Source organism: Lontra canadensis, unplaced genomic scaffold (genome assembly GCF_010015895.1).
Source record: "Lontra canadensis isolate GAN:19392208 unplaced genomic scaffold, GSC_riverotter_1.0 scaffold18, whole genome shotgun sequence".
NCBI lineage: Eukaryota > Metazoa > Chordata > Mammalia > Carnivora > Mustelidae > Lontra > Lontra canadensis.
In genome coordinates, this window is record NW_022631012.1 from 13,382,147 (window position 1) to 13,400,069 (window position 17,923).

Sequence of the window (17,923 nt, forward strand, 5' to 3'; positions counted from 1 at the left end):
CCACCCAGGCGCCCCAGTAGAGAAAATTCTTAAACTGTTTATAAACTTTTCAAGAATTTCAGAAGAACCTCTTTTCACATAAACATTTTTATGCTAATTTACAAATAGCTCTGATGAACAGAGCAAAACTTTGTTAGCTAGTTTTGAATGTGGATCTCTCTATATATACATATGCATACACACACACCTCTCTCACACTAACATCTTACTATATTGGAAATAAGATTGTATTTCTTTAAAAATAAAATAAAATTTACGGGGCACCTGGATGGCTCAGTTGGTTAAGTGTCTGCCTTCGGCTCAGGTCATGATCCCAGGATCCTGGGACTGAGCCCCGCATCTGTCTCCCTGCTCAGCCGGGAGCCTGCTTCTCTCTCTCCCTCTGCCTGCTGCTCCTCTATTTGTGCTGTCTCTCTCTCTATCAAATAAATAAATAAAATCTTTAGAAAATAAAAAATAAAATAAACTTCAGATTTTCCAAAGTCTATTTCCCTCATTTTAATTATATTTTATGTTACTATAATTACCAAAATATTTACAGTCTAGAATCTTCTTAATAAGTACTAGTACTAAAATAGTTGCATAAATGCAATATAAATAAAGCCTAATTTATAACTCAGGCCAAAACCAAAGAACTCAATAGCCACCATAACAAAACATATAGCCATAATCCTAGAATGTGCCTCTACATTGTTCTTGGTGCTAGAAGATAATAATAGTTGTATTGATTTCTGTGCATTTGAAGGCAAATGAAAAAATTAATGGCCAGCTGTGGTCTTTTCCTCCCTAATTACAAAAATCATTAATGCCGAGGGAAGAAAATAAATGGTGCTGTGGTATGGCTTTAGTAATCCAGGAAATATAATTTAGTAATCTAAATCATTAGGCATGACATCAGGTAGACTATCTAACTATGTGTATGCTATAAGCAATTCCCAGATAAAACATCTTTGATATGGAAACATTACATTAGAACCATCCTAAAAACTCAGTCACAAATTTGAAAAGTACTATTGTTGTCGACTAGATGTTAACATTATTTTTAATGCTGTTTATGCCATAGTTGTATAAAACACAATGAGCATGGTTTGAAACAATTTAAAATTTCATTAGTTAGTTTTTTTTTTTCCTATTTGCAAAGAACTTTTGTGACACTTTCATAACTTGGCAGAAACACTTGTAAAAATGATTTTATAGTTAAAATGGTAAAATTGTTTCCAAACATTTCAACTGCAAAATATTTTCTTCTTTTTTTAAAAAAAAGATTTTATTTATTTGAGAGAGAAAGTGAGCAAGAGAGAGAAAGCACTCATGAGTGAGGGTGGGGACGGGGGGCACAGGGAGAGGGAGTGGGAGAAGCAGGGTCCCCTCTGAGCAGGGAGCCTGATACAGGGCTCGATCCCAGGACTCCAGGATCATGACCTGAGCCGAGGGCAGATGTTTAACTGACTGAGCCACCCAGAAGTCCCTACTACAAAATATTTTTATAGTCAGGAAGTTTTGGTATAACAAGTGCTTGTAGCTTCCTTCATTTTTTGTCTCTGAGGAACCACTAACGAAAGTCTTATTCCTTCAGTAATCTTTTTATCAATTGAAATTGTTTTTATCATTCAATTTCTTCACAATCTATACTAGATTTACTAAAAGTTCCTTATAAACTTTATGAATATTCAAATTCACAGCATTTTCATTGAATATTTTAGGTAAGATTATTGTTTTTAGAATTTAGCAAAATCAAAATGATAAAACCACTCAGATAAGATGAGGTATTTTAATAATTTCATCTTTAATACTCACTTTATATTTTCCAAATAATGGGTGCCTTCCCCCAGTTATTAACATATCGTCTTCACGATCAAGAACAAGACGAACGGGACGGCCAGTTCTAAAGAAAACAAATCTTAGTGTATTTTCCACCCATTCCCCTGTTCCTCCATTTCCCCATCTAGCTTCCGCCCACCCATTTCTTCATTCCCTCATCTAATGGTCTACCGCCTTCCCATCTGCCTGCCTTTCCACCCGTCCGTCCTTCATCCCTCGTCCCACCCGTTTATCCAACCACTCATTTCACCGTCCAGTCGTCCCCTGGTGTATTCCCCGAGAGTGTGCGGTGAGCTGGGTGCCAATCTGAACTGACATGTGGCCAAATCACGCTGTCTCTGCAGCCTTTACTCAATGGCTGGAGATCTAGCTAAAGCGATATTGATGTCACACGCCAGTTAACGTATGTTCTTTTTTTTTGAAGATTTTATTTATGTATTTGTTAGAGAGAAAGGAGAGAGAGAGCACGAGCAGCGGGAGCAGCAGGCAGAGGGGGAAGCAGGCTCCCCGCGGAGCAGGGAGCCCGATGCGGGGCTCCATCCCAGGACCCTGGGATCACGACCAAAGCTGAAGACAGAGGCTTAACCGACTGAGCCCCCCAGGCGTCCCTAACGTGTGTTCTTATGGCTTCAGATTTGATGCTCCACCAGATCCAGCCATTTTGCATATCCCCACCACCAGCTATAAAAGAGCAGGAGTGCGAATAGATAAATGCAAACTTAACAACACAACTGCAAAACCAAGGCCAAGCCCTTAGCCAGCTGGGTTAGCACCTTCATCTCTACCCATGAATGCTAATCTGTTGGCCAAGCTGGGCCCTCGGGTACTCGGAGCTTTAGCCTTGCTGTATCTCTAGGGCAGCGGTTCCTGGACTCTTCGGAGTACAAAAGAATCATCTGGTGTGTTGGTGAAAATGCAGATTCCTGAGTCTTAGCACTAGGACTGTCATTCAATATGTTAGGGAGGGGCCTAGAATTGGCATTTTTCTCAGTGATTTTTTTTTTTTAAGATTTTATTTATTTATTTGACAGACAAAGATCACAAGTAGGCAGAGAGGCAGGCAGAGAGAGACAGAGAGATGGGGAAGCAGGCTCCCTGCTGAGCAGACAGCCTAATGTGGGGTTCAATCCCAGGACCCTGGGATCATGACCTGAGCCGAAGGCAGAGGCTTTAACCCACTGAGCCACCATGCGCCCTTCTCAGTGATTCTTATTGCAGCTATTTTCAGGTACATGTTGAAAGCTACAATTCTGGCACAAAGTTTCCTGTTCTTTTTTTTTCTTGTGTGTGTGTGTGTGTGTGAGTGTGGTTTTTTGTTGTTGTTTTTTAATGGTGAAGTCTGCTGGGAGCATCAGTTAAATGGAAAGCTTCTGGAACTACCCCATCGTGATTCTGATTTGGTGGGTCTGGGATTACTAGGAGCCTGGGCGAGTCTTGTCAACAGTTTGGGAACTCTACTCTGGGAACTACTAACTGCATGCCAGATGTATGCGAAGGCAGGGCTGTAGCTTAAGGCATTGGTTCCCACACTTGGCTGCACAGCGGCACCCCTGGGGTAATTTTATTTATTTATTTATTTGTTTGGTTATTTATTTATTTATTTACTTTTCCCCCTGGGGTAATTTTAAATATGGTGATGCCTGGATCTTCATGGGGCAGCCTAGGCATTGGGATTTAAGTGCTCCATGGATGATTCTAATGTGCAGTAATGCTCGAGAGGTCTTAAGGGCACAAAGCCTAGTAGGAGTATGATGAACTGATTATCCCTTGCTGGGAACTTGGTGGGTGCAAATAGAGAGGCTCATTATGGAGAGAACTGGACATGGGATTCAGATCTTGTGATCTTCCACTGCTCACTGGAGAATGAGACACACGGCTGAATGCCTTGTGTGTAGCTCTGATCTACACAGAATTTGTCAAAGGAAGCAGGACCTTTGAACTTTGTGGGCTGACTGGGCTCTGACAGTACTTTGTTACTACCAAGAAACAGCTACAGACAATGAACAAGGAACAGAAAAGCCAGCAGTTTGAACAGGGTGGACAGCAAAGGAGCAAGCGTTGTGGTTGAGGTTAACTCGGAACTTTCTTTGAGGATGTCATCTGTCGCTAAGCAAACACTGTCTAGCCAGCCCTTCCCAGGTGCAGAGAGACAGGGTGGGAAGATTTCTTGCCTCACTCCACCCCGTCTGCAGCTAGAGTAGGAAGGAAAAGTGGGGGAGGACCCACACCCATGGTGTTCCACTCACGCAGGATACTTGTTCCACCCCTAAATGGGTCACTTTTCCTGAAGCTCAAGGACAGGGCAGCCGCAGCCTTGGAGCTATTTAACTGATAATACCACTTTACCTTTCTATAGCAAGTTAGCCTCTTTGCAGTCCTATGTACGTTCGACTTTTCCAATAACACTAGGAGGGTGAGTATTGTATCTCTAATTTTTAAAAAAAGATTTTATTTATTTATTTGACAGACAAAGATCACAGGTAGGCAGAGAGGCAGGCGGAGGAAGCAGGCTCCCTGCTGAGCAGAGAGCCCGATGTAGGGCTCGATCCCAGGACCCCGAGACCATGACCTGAGCCGAAGGCAGCGGCCCAACCCACTGAGCCACCCAGGCGCCCCTGTATCTCTAATTATAAAGCAAAAGGGACAGGAGCCTGAATTGCCCAAGGACACTCAGGTGGTTATGACAGCAGTCCAAGGGACTCCCTTCCACCGGTTCCCCCTTAGTTCGCACATTTTACACCCTCCTGTATCCCCAAGCGCACTTACTTGATAGCGCCCACAGCTGCAATAGCTCCAAACACAGCTGGTCTTCCCACCTTCCCGCCGAACCCTCCGCCCACCCGCTTGACGTGACAGGTGATCCTGTTGATGGGGATGTTTAAAGTAGAGGACACTGTTTTCTGTAAAAGTGAGGTTAATGGGAAAGTTTTTACAAGAAGTGGTAAAGAAACCTTTTGTTTTCTGAAACATTAGAGCAATAGTCAACCACACCTACTGTCAGAAAAAACAACCACCACAAAAACTAAGATAGTCTAAATCTGTCTTGCAGAGCTCTACTGAGTTCGTAAACATCGTTAATCTTACAGAATAGCCTTTCCAGCTGAAAAATGGTATTTTCCAGAAGGGAAACTGCCTGAGTCCGAGATTCCTGTCAGAAGCTGGAATCATGGCCAAATGGCTAGACCTGAAGTCCCAACGAGGTGAAAATCAGCAAACACAGGACAACTTGCTAAAGAAGATGTTTGCAGCTAAAACCTAGGGCACTTTGCTATTGGGAAATGAAAATGTGCTATGAAGTGATATGTTCACTCCAAAGATTATCCATAGTGATTATTTTAGAGAAAAGTCATGTACAGATATAATTTAGTGTTGTTATCTAGTGATAGAGCTCATGTAAGCATGCTGCAAGTGAATGCACTCTTCAAATCTGAAGTGACTGTGGCTGCTTTTTTAAAATTTGATTTAATTTATTTTATTCAGTTTTAATTCCAGTATAGTTAACATACTGTGTTATGTTAGTTTCAGGGGTGAAATATGGTTAAGTCGACAATTCTGTACATTACTCAGTGTTCATCATGATAACTATACTCTTAATCCTCGTCACCTCGCTCAACTTGTTTTATTTACCTGTCACGACCAGAAAAAATAACAGGGTTCTGGTATCTTAGCTGCTCCACTGGTGTCCAGTACCTGGACATCAACTTCCTGCAGGTAAAATGGCTGCCAACCGCGAAGCTGTGGGGATCGAAGGCCGTGATGGAATTAGGAGGCTGGGAAGGTAAAGGCGATCCCGGACCTCACCTGCACGTGGGCTGGATCCTGTGTTGACACATAAATGTCCAGTTCTTTGTCCTCAGCCTTCGGAATAACAAGCACTCTCTGTGTTTCCATATAAAAATGTTCCTGTCCTCCAACATGGACCTCTCCTGTTAAGTGCAAGGTAGGGAGATTCAATCTTGAAAGTGTGTGCTAGTTGGAAACTACCATGTGGAGGAATTCAAAAGCAGGTAAGGTGTGGACTGACCAGAATGGATTTGTTCGGAATAAAGAGCTGATGGGTCAGGCGTTTGTCCTGTGGCAACTGAGGGCAATCTGTTTCCAAAACTGGACAACAAGTTCAGATTGTCTGGTTCTGTTCTTCTGTTCTTGGCTAATCAAAGTGCTAGGGATTTTTCTTCTATATATTCTGTTGCTCCCCACCCTCCAGCCTCTAAAGGCAGCACACGTACACACACACACACACATAATCTGAGAGGAAGCGATATAAGTGAAATTTGGCAAAGTGCTGAGTCTTTAGAGGATGCCCTTTCTGAGAGGAAATCACATTCTCTCTATGTCTGCTTTGGAAGAGAATTGTGCAAAGATTCGGTTAAACATCCTGAGCTACAGAGGTGGGAAAGCATGTTCCTGCTTGGGATACATCTCGAAGGAGAAGGCTATAAAACTTGAAGATGAATTGAATGTGAAGTTCAAGAAAGGGAGAAATCAAATATGACTTCTTGGATTTTGGGCCAAACTGGGTGAATGTTGTTAGTATTATCAAAATGGAGAAGAAAAACTATCTTTGTTATTACCAATGTTGTGGTTGTTAGTTTTGTTGTTGCTTGTTTGCTTTAGTTTGATTCTCTTGTTTTGGAATGCATGGAGGAAGAAACTAAAAAAGGTCTCATTTGGGGATAAATAAATAAATAAATAAATAAATATCTATCCTGAGCGGCTTACCTTCAACAATTTGATCAGCTTTTTCAAATGCCTCCTCAACATTTCCTTGTTCAAGTTTTTTTTCAGGGCATAGGAATGAGTTGTGCTTTATGGCATCCTAAATGATAGGCAAAAAACACAAGCCAATTAAAACAATTTTTTTTCTTCCAATGGCAATTTTTTTTTCTTAATCAAAGGCCAGTAAACTCCCCAAAATGGCCATGAAGGGTCATCAACAAAGGAAGTACTAGAGTCGTGAGCTCGTGGCAGAGACGAGATGGTTGTGAGAAGGTTGTCTTCCACACTGCAGGGAAGACTGACAAGAAGGATTAGGGAAACATCAAGAAATGAGATCTGGGGGTGCAATGATGGCCCAGGATGATAACTACTCATTTCTCCTCTTCAGGGTGGGTGTCCAGGGAACAGTGATGGGTCTAACTGCAGTAGGGGTGAGGTTCTAGGCCCTCCCTCTATATGCTCTCCCTGAAGAAAAACACTTGTGTCAGACTTAGGTAGCTCATGTACAAGAACCTCCAACTCAGGGATCTAAATTGCTGAGGCCACGTGGAGGGGAAGACTCAAATCCTGACACATTTCTGGGGAAGAAAGCCCAGGAGAATTGGTAGGAAGTATGTTCATTTCTTTGGGTTCATTTCTTGGCAAATCTCATAAGGGCTTTTCTAGCTCTTTCTTCTGTCTTTTCTTTCTGACGATAGCGTGAACTGATTACACGTGAAGACTGAAGCTGTCCCACTCTGAGTCCCTGTGGATTCACCTACTGACAGCCCATCTCCACTGAGCCTTTAGGCCCGGCGTGATTTTCCACACTTCCGAATGGCTCCTGTCTCCCGCATTCTTTTTTTTTTTTTTTTAAATTTTTTTTTATTATAATTTTATTTTTTATAAACATATATATATATATATTTTTTTTTTCCCCCAGGGGTACAGGTCTGTGAATCTCCACGTTTACAAACTTCACAGCACTCACCATAGCACATACCCTACCCAATGTCCATATGTCTCCCGCATTCTGACTCTCCTATAGCCTTCGCGTTCACCGTCTATCTTGCTCATTGTGATGATAATGAGAACAGCCAATATTTGTTGACTGCTTGCCTTGTGTCAAGCACTGCACAACACGCAGCGCACATATGCACATTCTCATGTTAATTCCAGATGCAGAGACTGGGCCTCGAGAGCTTAAATACCTCTCTTAAAGTCATGCTGCAAATAAGAGACGGAAGCGGTGTTCAAACCCCAGCTCCGCTTTCAGAAGCCTCTTGCCTGGTGAGGAATACTTGATTTCTCCAAGCAGCAGAAAGTGTGTACCAGATAGTGGACTTTTTCACTTTCTGCTACACCAAGATGTCAGTGAGTCACCCAAGTTCATGGGGAAGCACATTTATTGCCATACCGGAAATGTGTCATGAGATCACGGAATCTTATAACATGTGCTTTACTTAGTGAGGACTGAGTATGTGCTAGGCAGGGTGCTAAGTGCTTTCTATGTATTAGCTCATTTGGTCTTGTAACCGCTGGATGAAGTAGCTATTATTATTATTATCATCTCCATTTTACAGGGGAAGAAACCGTGGCACCTTAACTCACCGAAGGTGACACGGTTATCAGGTGTGCTGCCAGGGTTCAGATCTCACGGTTTGGTTCTAGAACCTGTGCTTTTAGCTACTACCCTCCACTGTCATTGAAATGAATGGGTGGATGGATGAGTGAGTATTGGTATGCACAATTATTTTGTTATCTACTTTCGTTCACAAAAGAAATTTTTAGCTGACTCTGTTCAGTCCCATTCTGAGAGAACACTAGATCCCTAATCATTCTGAGTTCCAGGATATTTCATGGTTTTTCTTCTGGGTGTCATTTCCCCTTGAGGAAATGAGATTAGAATTGAGATTTCAAAAACTGATACAAGAATCTGAGTACAACGCAGGGACGGAGAGTGAGTCAAGAAAAAGTTCTGAACTTCTTGCAAACTTGGCAAAATGGGAATTTGGAACAGAATTCATTTGGTTTAGAAAGATCAAGAAATATGACCTTTTTAACACTTTGAATATTGAGCAAGTTGTACCTTTTAGGCACATTTTAAAAATGTCAAGTAATTCACTGGGGCCTTTGAAAAAATTCTATTTTCTGTCACAAGTGCACAAATAAGAAAGGTTTTCTCAACTCAATTACTCTGAACTTGCCCTTTATTGAGTTAGAACCTACTAATCCCAGTCTATATCTGAATTTCCTATTCTAACTTCATTCTTTCTGCTTTGGAAATAGCATTCGCATTCCATCAGTTAGATCCAAAAATAAAGAGTGGAAATTTCTGTGGAATTCCATTGTGAAAGTCACTCTGTTTTTGGGCCCCACCTTGAAAACATGATCGTTCTTAATATCCATTCTTCTCATCTTCCCCAATTTTTGGTGGCTATGTAGTCAACCTGGCATAAAGCCTACATTTCCCAGCTCCCCTTGCAGGTAGGTGTGGCATCTGGCTAGGTGTTAACCAATGAGATATGGGAAGTGTCCTTAAAGGGAGGGGATATGCCTTTCTTCATCATCTCTGCTCTCTGGAATGTGGACTTAATGGCCAAAGCTTCAGCAGCTATTGTGGACCAAAGTGTGACCAGGAGTACAGAAACCAGGCAGCAACTAGATAGAAGAAGCCCAGATCCCTCACATATAGAACCCCACATAAGCCCTGGACAGACCACTTCTAGAATTTTCTGAATGCGAAAGAGAAAGAAACTTCACTTCTTGATGTGGCTTTGTCCCCTCATTTCTTACAGCCAATGCTCATTTCAATTCATATAAGTCATACCTTCCAGAGAAAGCTGATTTTCCAGAACAAGTCAGTGACAAGAAAAAGTTAGAATTAGTCTTTCATTAAGAAAATTACAAAGGTGGGTGCCTGGGTGGCTCAGTCAATTAAGCGTTTGCCTTCAGCTCAGGTCCTGATGTCAAGGACTGGGATTCAGCCCCTGCTCAGTGAGGGGTCTGCTTCTCCCTCCGCCCCTCCCCATGCATGTGCTCTCACTCTCTCTCTCAAATGAATAAATAAAACATTTTAAAAAAATAAAAAAAAGAAATTTACAAAGGTGCTTTTGATTCTACACCCTTACAGGAAAGAAGCCAGCCAGCCCTGCTTACGCTGATGGTGAAGATCACGGGCTCCAGATCTTCGTAGGTGATCTTTATCTTTTCAGCTGCGCTCTTTGCCTGTACATCGGTCTCTGCAACCACAGCACAGATGATGTGGCCCACGCAGAGCACCTGCGGAAGGTACGGGCACGAAGCAGGTAGAAGAATATCTGTAGAAACCGTCTTACTCACCCGTGGCTGGTGTTTTCGTTCTCATTGTTTAGCAATAATAACCACACTGGAGGTCACGTTCAACCACATGTACTTGGCTAACAAACATTTCAACTAAAAAAAGAATTTAAATATTACAGATGATTCCATCGGCCATTTTACTCAATGAATGTCAGCCCCCAAGGGAGTGTGAGATTGGCTGTGACCTGAATCTGCTGTGTCCTCTGTCAAGCTTGGTTCTCACGTGTCATCTTCATGGTATCATTTATCATTTTAGAGTTTAAAGATAAGGAAAATGTTTTTTGTGCAAAGTGATTCCTGTTAGGAGCTATACTGTGTCCCCTTCTTCCTCCCAAACTCGTATGTTGAAGCCCTGAATCTCCAATGTGGTGGTATTTGGAGACGGGGCCTCTAGAGGAGTAATTTAAATGTAAGTGAGGTCATCAGGGTGGCACTCCAGTCCAATATGACGGATGTTCTTACAAGAAGAGAAAGGACACCAGGGAGGCTCACCCACAGACAGAGGTCGTGTGGGGACACAGTGGGAGGATGGCCACCCGCAAAGCAAGAAGAGAGGCCTCCGGAGGAACCAAACCTGCCAGTTTCTTGATCTCGAGGGATCAGCCACCAGAACTGTGAGAAAATAAATTTCTGGCTTTTTCCAAGTGACCCAGTCTGTGGTATTTTGTAATGGCCTCCCGAGCAGATAATATAGCCCTTAAGCAACAGCTGACCTCTTCGTCTGGAGTGCAACCAAGAGAGCAGTGATTCGTTTCATGGCTGAGGGAGAAACAATCTATGTGACTCATGGAGATGTGATCATACTAGCTAACCCTTACCGAGAGCCTTCAGGTGCCAAGCACTGTGGTAAGCGTTTAACATGCATTAACTCATTTAAATTTCACAATGACACTGTGGGGTTGGTGCTATGATGAGTCCCATTTTACAGATAATGATACCCAAAGGCACACAGGTAGTGAGGGTAGAACAGCAACCAAGGTAGCCTGGTTCCAAAAACAGGTATTCAGTGAAAGATTGTAGAATTGAATTAAAAGGTCAAGGAGGGTAAGAGCACCGTTATAAAAAATGGCGGGTGTAAGAGTCAGTGGGGGTAGGGTGTGTATGTGGCATTGGTCCAGGAAGGGAGGAAGTCAGTATAAATAACAGGGAGTAGCTGTATTTCCTGTATTCTCCTTTCTAGTTCCTTCTAGGGTATTCTTTCCGGATACAGCCAGGTCCTACATTTATTCTTCAGACCAGGGTCAACTGAGCACCCATTGGGAAGGCTAGGACTAGCTTCTCTGCAATAAATGTGCTTTTTACGATGTAATTGCTAAGCCTGCCTGAATAAAAATGTGAGGTGTAGAGAGAAGGTGTAAAAATTGGCACTTCTATCCCCCAGTGGGTGGGGGTGGGGGGTGGCTGAAAACCAGCTGAGGGGGTACCTTGGTGGTTGTCTGCACAAAGTCGCCTGAAAAGGCACGTTCTGTACCTCATCTGCAGCCATCAGCTTGTCCTCCTCAGTCCCGTTGGTGCCTGGAATGTCCTCAGCTGTTATCACATCAACCACCCCAGGTAGTTCAAGGGCCTTAGACCAATCAATTGATCTGAAAAAAGATAAATATTTAAGAAATAGAAATCAGCAAACTCTGAAGGCCCCAGACCTAAGGGAGGGATAGAACATTGTTGAAAATCAAAATATATAACCACTGGTCCACCTTAGGTCCTGACCAATAACAGGATCCTGCCTCAGGATCCAGGAGGCTCCCTGCGGGGTCAGGGTAGCCCTTCAGCTGCTGGAGGGGAGCTGGAGTTGGGGCCCGTGTGGCTGTGGCAAGGGACCTTCTTAGGAAGTTTAGGACAGTGGGCATTTACCATTCAGAAATGCAGTATTTCAGGGTTTTATCGCCAGCTGGGTATCACGCTACTCAGAGTTACTCCTGGGAGCTGTGCCTGGGGCTCCAGCAGAGAGCTGAAGAGTTGTGAGGTTAGAACAGAAGCAAGGAGCCCATAACCACTGTTTTTGTTCTCTCTTTCTTAATGGTCATTTCCAAATCCCCTCCGCTCCTCCTCCTGGGGATGGTGACCTTTTCTTTATTCTTTCAATTTTAGGATCTCTGGGTTCAGGACACTGCGGAACAGGCACATTCTTCCGTGGGAAACTGCAGGTGTGCTTTTAAAAGTTTTTTTTTTGAAAGCTTCCCATTTACTTACATGATTTTTGCATGGGCTCTGGTGCTGGTCACCAAAACCATGAAAAGCTCTCTATCCACCATCGGAATGTCATCACAAAATATGGCTTCACCTGTCGCATGTTTAAGACCTGAGAGGTGCATGACGGGGCGTCCCACTGGGTCTTGGAGGGCCTGGCGAGAATCCACACTCTGCAGACGGAGATGAGAGTTGCCCTGGGAAACTTGAATCTCCAGAAGTGTTCTGGCCAATTACCAACACTCCTGATTCAGGATTAAGAAATCAGTCACCCTCAGGCAAAAAGCCCTGGAGTGGGTCAGATGATAAATGTGACAATTTGATGATGTAACTAGACTGGGGAATTGTCCTGTCGGTTATGTCGCAATGTCGACCTTTTCGCAGCATTGTGAAATAGGTGAAAGGGCGCCCTAGCTTTTCCTTTTGGCATCTTCTTTTTCCAAGTCCTTCCCCTGGACTTTTTCTGGAATTCAGAGGGTCTCCCTGTCTGCTTTCTTACCTTTCTCGTGACCAAACTGTTCACTGCTGAAGTGATCCATGATAATAAAGCCTAAAGTGATATAAATCCTGATGGTGGGGGACCAAAATCAAAGCCAAAAGCTTGAGGGCCAACTTGAACAGGGTTTGGGGTAGGGGAGAGGGGAGGAGAGCCAATGGCAGTAGAGTCCCCCCCGGATCTACTTGCGGGCTGTCCCCGCAAGTGGCCCAAAAACATCACTGGGAGGATAAGGGAGATGGAGAAAGGGTTTGCTCTGGAACTCTTCTCAGGGACGATCTGTGTGTAGATGGGGTGGGAGGAGGGGCTGGGTGCTAACAGAGAGTAATAGATACTTTCTAAATTGTCCTTCAAGGAGGGGGCGTGGTTCACGTACCGGCAGGGCTCTTGTTTCGTGGGCTGGAGATCAGACCTTGGCAATCAGGGCTGGAGGCTGAACCTTGCTACTGTCTTGCTCAATCCTCCCCCTACACTTGGCTTGGGTGCTCTTCAAACAAATGCCCAAGGAACATCAGTCGGAGGAGATTATCAGTTATTAGTCAGGTGGTCAAACCATTCCAGGTTGGTTCAGCCTCAAGCGTGTATAGTGGTAGCTCAGGCCTGATCCTAGATTCAGTGTCTCCCTGACTCGGCTCAAACAAAGGGCAACATACCAGCAAAAACAAGAAGGTCAGAATTATAAATCCCAACTCTGACGTGCTTGCTTTGTTCACATAGCTATAGCTTTTCTCTTAGTTTCCAGCTTTCTATTAAATTATACTCACTGACCTGGTACCTCTGTATTCCCTGCGGTCCTGTGATGGGGAAATCTTCTAGAGCACTTAGGAACTGGTCTGAAATTTCAGGATAATGATGACCGTCCTGAGAGACAATTCAAAACAATAAAGATGAACTGATTAGTCTGTGATTAAACTGGGCTTTGATGTGTGTGAAAATGACTCGGCTAAAGCATCTGAGAAATTACAAGGCCAGGGCAGCCTGGAGGACCACAGTCCACAGCACCTCCCAGGATCTCCCTTTGTATGAAGGCATCTTGCCCTCCCTCCCTTTCCACATAAGGAGGAACTGGACTGATTTCAGTCTGGTCCTCAAGTCACCCTAAGGCTGGAGAGGCCTGTCAGAGAGCTGAGTAAAATCAGAAGCAGCAAGCAAATCAGGGCCTGGGCCAGCCAGCCCAGAATGAGCTGGAGTTCACCGTACACAAAAGAGCCCACATCCTGATGGCTTTTCTCAGCAACGCAGCAATGAAACTGGGAAGGCTCTCGGGTTTCTGAAACATACCAAGTGTCATGACTCGGAAATCAATGGCAGCGATGATTGCCCTGGTGAATGTGGCTGGTGGGGGTCTACCTCTGAGTACATGGAAATGGAACATTGTGGGTGATGTGAGGAGAGTTGGGTGGGGTGTGGTTGGAAACGGGTACAACGTAGGGTGAGAGTTATATTCATAGGGAAGGAAAGAGAGAGTGCTTAACTTATTCCAGAAGTTTCCAATCAGAAATTCTAGAAAGCAGCCACTTAAATAGTTGCATACAAATAAATTTTCATATTTTTTTGAAAAATAAAATTTTATAAAATTTTATCTGACATTTTATATTGAATATAAACCTTCAGAAGAGGCAAACCTAATCTCTAATGCCATGAAGCAGATCAGAGGTTGCCTGGGGACAGGGCTGGGAGGATTGACTACAAAGGAGACAAAAGGTAGTTTTGGGGGTGATGAAAATGCTCTATACCCTGTTTGAGGAGGCTACGTGGGTTTGCACATTTGTTAAAACTCACTGAGTTTAAATAGGTGCATTTTATTATATGTAATTATACTTCAGTAAAGCTGAGTTGAAAAGAAAAAACAATTGTCCATTCTAGGCAGGGCACCGTGATGCTGTGTTGCTCAGGGCATGCAGCAAATGTCTGTGAAATGCAGACAGCCTGGCGTGCTGGACCTCAGATAGTAGCCCTCCAGGGCTGAACACCCGAAGGAGGGATGGCTGGGAACGGACAAAGCCTGACTCAGAGCAGGTGACAGGTAATGGCCCGGGCTGCCCACAAGACAGGTTGCAAAAAGAGCGGAAAAGCTGAGGCTTTTGGCTGTGAGGAGCACAAGAACTCCGGAGCACTTACAGGCATAAACTTGGCCAGCTTCTTCAGTGCCTGCAGAACTTCCAGGTAGAATCTGAAGAAGAAACTGACCACCAGAGACCTCTTGAATTCCACTTTCCCCCCTGGAGCCCAGCCTGGGAGGGAGACTTCTTCCAGAAGCAGCCGGCAGGCTTCCTCTAGCATCAGCTCATTCCAGGGCCTGGGGGTTTGGAGGCAGGGAAGGGACGAGCTCAAGGCAGGTTTCAATTGCACAGCACGCACTAGATATTGGGCAGCGACAATTTAGAGAACCCCAGGTCTCCTTTTATGAGTTGGAAGGGAACTTAGAAATCACCTAAACAAGTCCTTCAGGAAAATCCAGGCACTGAGTGACCGGAGAGTCATGGCAGAGTGAGGATGGGACCGTTTCACCACGACATGAACCAAGCACGTCTGAGAGCCAGACCGTGCTGGGACCAGGCATTACACAAACAGCCCACTGGGGACAATTCCATTAGGACCTGGACAGGCCTTTATTGAGGAAGAAATCGTGTGGACCCTAGGGGCAGCCATCAGTGCCCTTGGACACCGGTGGTGTGGGTTTGCTGGAGTGCTGGTGTGTGTGTGAGGGCTGTGGCTGAATGTGGTCCCAGGCCAGTTTTGTTATATCCCTTACCCAAGGAGTGGTCCCTCGCTGTTCAAAGTCAAGTGAGGTTTGATTTATTAGCAAAATTGCCAAGAGAACAGGCAGTGGTTCTACAGATAGGAGTTTCCATCTTCCCAGAGCTATTAACAACACTGACCAGAGCCAGATTTCCACCTTTTTTTTTTTTTTTTTGACATTAAGTTTCACCTTTGGGGTGCAGGGTTTGCTGCTTACCTCCCCACGAGCTGCTGGCAGGATTTCTGTGCGCTGATCGTTGTGGCCCCAATCCCTCCATAGGAGACGCTCAGGTCCTCAATGGTGTCTGTGCCTTCCCGGAGGAGGACTCGCATGCCAGCGTTCACATCAGCTAAGGCATTTTGCTGGCACTGAGCCTGTCGGAAGGCTGACACAAATTCCCACTGCGGAGACAAAACCATTTGGGGTCGTTTGACATGTCAAAACTAAGAGCATGGTTTCTGCTTTTTGGTGCCACTAGTTCATTGCTTAGACTCAACCCAAGGGAACACCAAAGTCATTTGGCACAATCAGAGGACAAGTTGGGGGTCACCAAAGGCCCATCCCCAGTGCCTGATACCCTTGAGGAATGGGGATCACTCTACACTTTTCCTGAGGCCAAGATGCCGGGATCATGTCCGTGTGCTCTGTTTCCAGGGGCTCTTCCCTCTAGTCTCCAGATGCTTCTGTCTTCATGAGGATGGAGGGGCCCTCCCAGCACAGGCTCTTTCAAACTCAATTTGCTTACAGTGTGAAAGAGACCCACCAAGGTTCTCGGTTTGTGGAAACGACTATGTTTCCACTTTGCAAAAGTCACAAAGGAATCAACTAGAACTTTCTAACAGTGGACTAGGGAATCTTGTATCAGGAACAAGAGTCAGGAGGGCGATGTCTGCCCCACTGGCTCTTTGGGACGGTGACTGTGGGTGTTGTGACGCGGAGTTAATGGCGATGACCTGTGTCTCAAGTGTGTTTCCATCTGTGGGGCCACTGAGGGCGCTGTGTTAGAGTCGGCCTGGTTTTCTGTCTGGGGACTTTACATTTGACTAGAACACGTCTCAAAGTTTCCACTGCCAAGGAAAAATAAATGAAGGTGACACATGGCTGAAGACATGACTTAATGTAAGACTTCCTGCATAGCCAAGCCAACGCCTGGCTTTTGATCAGTGTGTGTGTGTGTGTGTGTGTGTGTGTGTGTGTGTGTGCGCGCTGAATTGCCTCTCTCTGGGAAGACTGTCCTCTTGGATTCAGGTACAGTTTTGGGGAGAGACACGGAGCATGGAGTGAGGACAGAGGACCCATGCCACAGCCAGCTGGGTGGTCACGTCAACCCCAAGATAGCCTGTGTTAGCAAACATGTGGAGGCCCTTCTGTGCCTAGGAGCTGCTGGGCTTAGTTGGAGTGGGAGTTGGGGAAGCCCAGCCCCAGCGTCCGCCTCTTTGTGGGTCAGGCAGAGAGGCTCATTCCATAGCCGGGGAGCTTTAATTTCCGCCTCCCAGAGTCGATCTGTAGACACAAAGGGGTGTGGAAGCACAAGCGCCTGCCCTCAGCGGGCCCCACCCCACAGCTGAAACAACAGCCCCAAACCCACAGCCCAGAGCTGCTCACCCAAGGGTGTCTGAGGGCTTTGGCGCTGGGCCAGCCCATAGTGGACAGGAAACAGGTTTTCGGGGCTGAGTTATTTTCCTTCCATCTGTTCGCAGATTTCTAACGATGACTGCATGCAGTTATGAAAAGGGAAAAAACAGCTCTCAAACGCCACCAGCAGAATTCTTACCTTTTGAGAGTGAGGGATGTACACAGATTCCAAAATTTCCTCCGGCTTAAGGTCTGCACTTGCCAACCCGGCAAGAAAATGTTCATTTAGAGGAATCTGCCGTGTACCTTCTGTTGAAGAAAATGATATTTCTTCTCAGCTGCAACAAGGAATGCCTGAGTATCCTGTACTCTGATATGTCAGTGGCAAAGCAGAGAAGGTCACCTTCCTCTGCCCCGAGTGAGGCAGCGGTGCGTGTGCACGACAGTCCGGGGCTCCTCCGTTCCCCTGCTCAGGGAGGGAGGCAGTGGCTGCTCTGCACTCGTGTGCCCTGTGAGCTGGGGCTCCGGCCCCCTCCCAGGCCAGTCAAGCAGAGGCTGGTTGACTAACCGAACTCGTTCAGTGCTGTGACCAAGGGAAGGGCTTAGCTTCCGCAGAAACAGGGTTCATCTCCACTACGGGCAGAGCTCAAATCTTTGCATTTGCTTTTTGTTCTTGCTGCTGCTGCTGCTGCTGGATACCTACACTCTTAAAAGCAATTCACAAAACCCCCTTTCTGCCCAGCTGTTACAATGTGGCAGCCAGAGCCATACCCGCTGTTATAAAAGTGGTTTGTGGCTCCACAGTGGTGGGTTCTGCCCCTGACAAAAGCAGTGAGATGCTGCTTGGAATGTAGGGGTGGTCCCAAAGGAGGCAGGGGCACCCCAAAGGAGCCCCTGCTGACCCTTCTGGCCTGTCCTGCTGCTGGTTTGGCGAGCTCATCCACCAGCCTTGCCAGAGCTGGGCTGCGCTCAGGGTGGACGTGGCTTGGGCAAATCTGGAAAATGGAGACCTTAAGCCAAAGGGAATGACCAGCGCCCCAGTAGAAGAACGCGGCCAG

At 45.4% G+C, this 17,923-nt stretch overlaps 1 protein-coding gene across 2 annotated transcripts in view; it reads right to left on the reverse strand.

Annotated features, from left to right (window-relative positions):
• LOC116869144 (aldehyde oxidase 2) overlaps positions 1-17,923 on the reverse strand; it is a 79,950-nt gene that overhangs the window by 34,978 nt on the left and 27,049 nt on the right. For both annotated transcript variants that reach the window (XM_032860124.1, XM_032860123.1), the window contains 11 exons: positions 17,065-17,174; positions 15,507-15,691; positions 14,669-14,846; positions 13,316-13,408; positions 12,055-12,224; positions 11,333-11,447; positions 9,679-9,801; positions 6,544-6,640; positions 5,623-5,747; positions 4,588-4,721; positions 1,798-1,885 (listed from right to left, as the gene is read on the reverse strand). In XM_032860124.1, the coding sequence (XP_032716015.1) occupies positions 1,798-1,885; positions 4,588-4,721; positions 5,623-5,747; positions 6,544-6,640; positions 9,679-9,801; positions 11,333-11,447; positions 12,055-12,224; positions 13,316-13,408; positions 14,669-14,846; positions 15,507-15,691; positions 17,065-17,174 (1,418 nt within the window). The remainder of the gene's footprint in view (positions 1-1,797; positions 1,886-4,587; positions 4,722-5,622; positions 5,748-6,543; positions 6,641-9,678; positions 9,802-11,332; positions 11,448-12,054; positions 12,225-13,315; positions 13,409-14,668; positions 14,847-15,506; positions 15,692-17,064; positions 17,175-17,923) is intronic.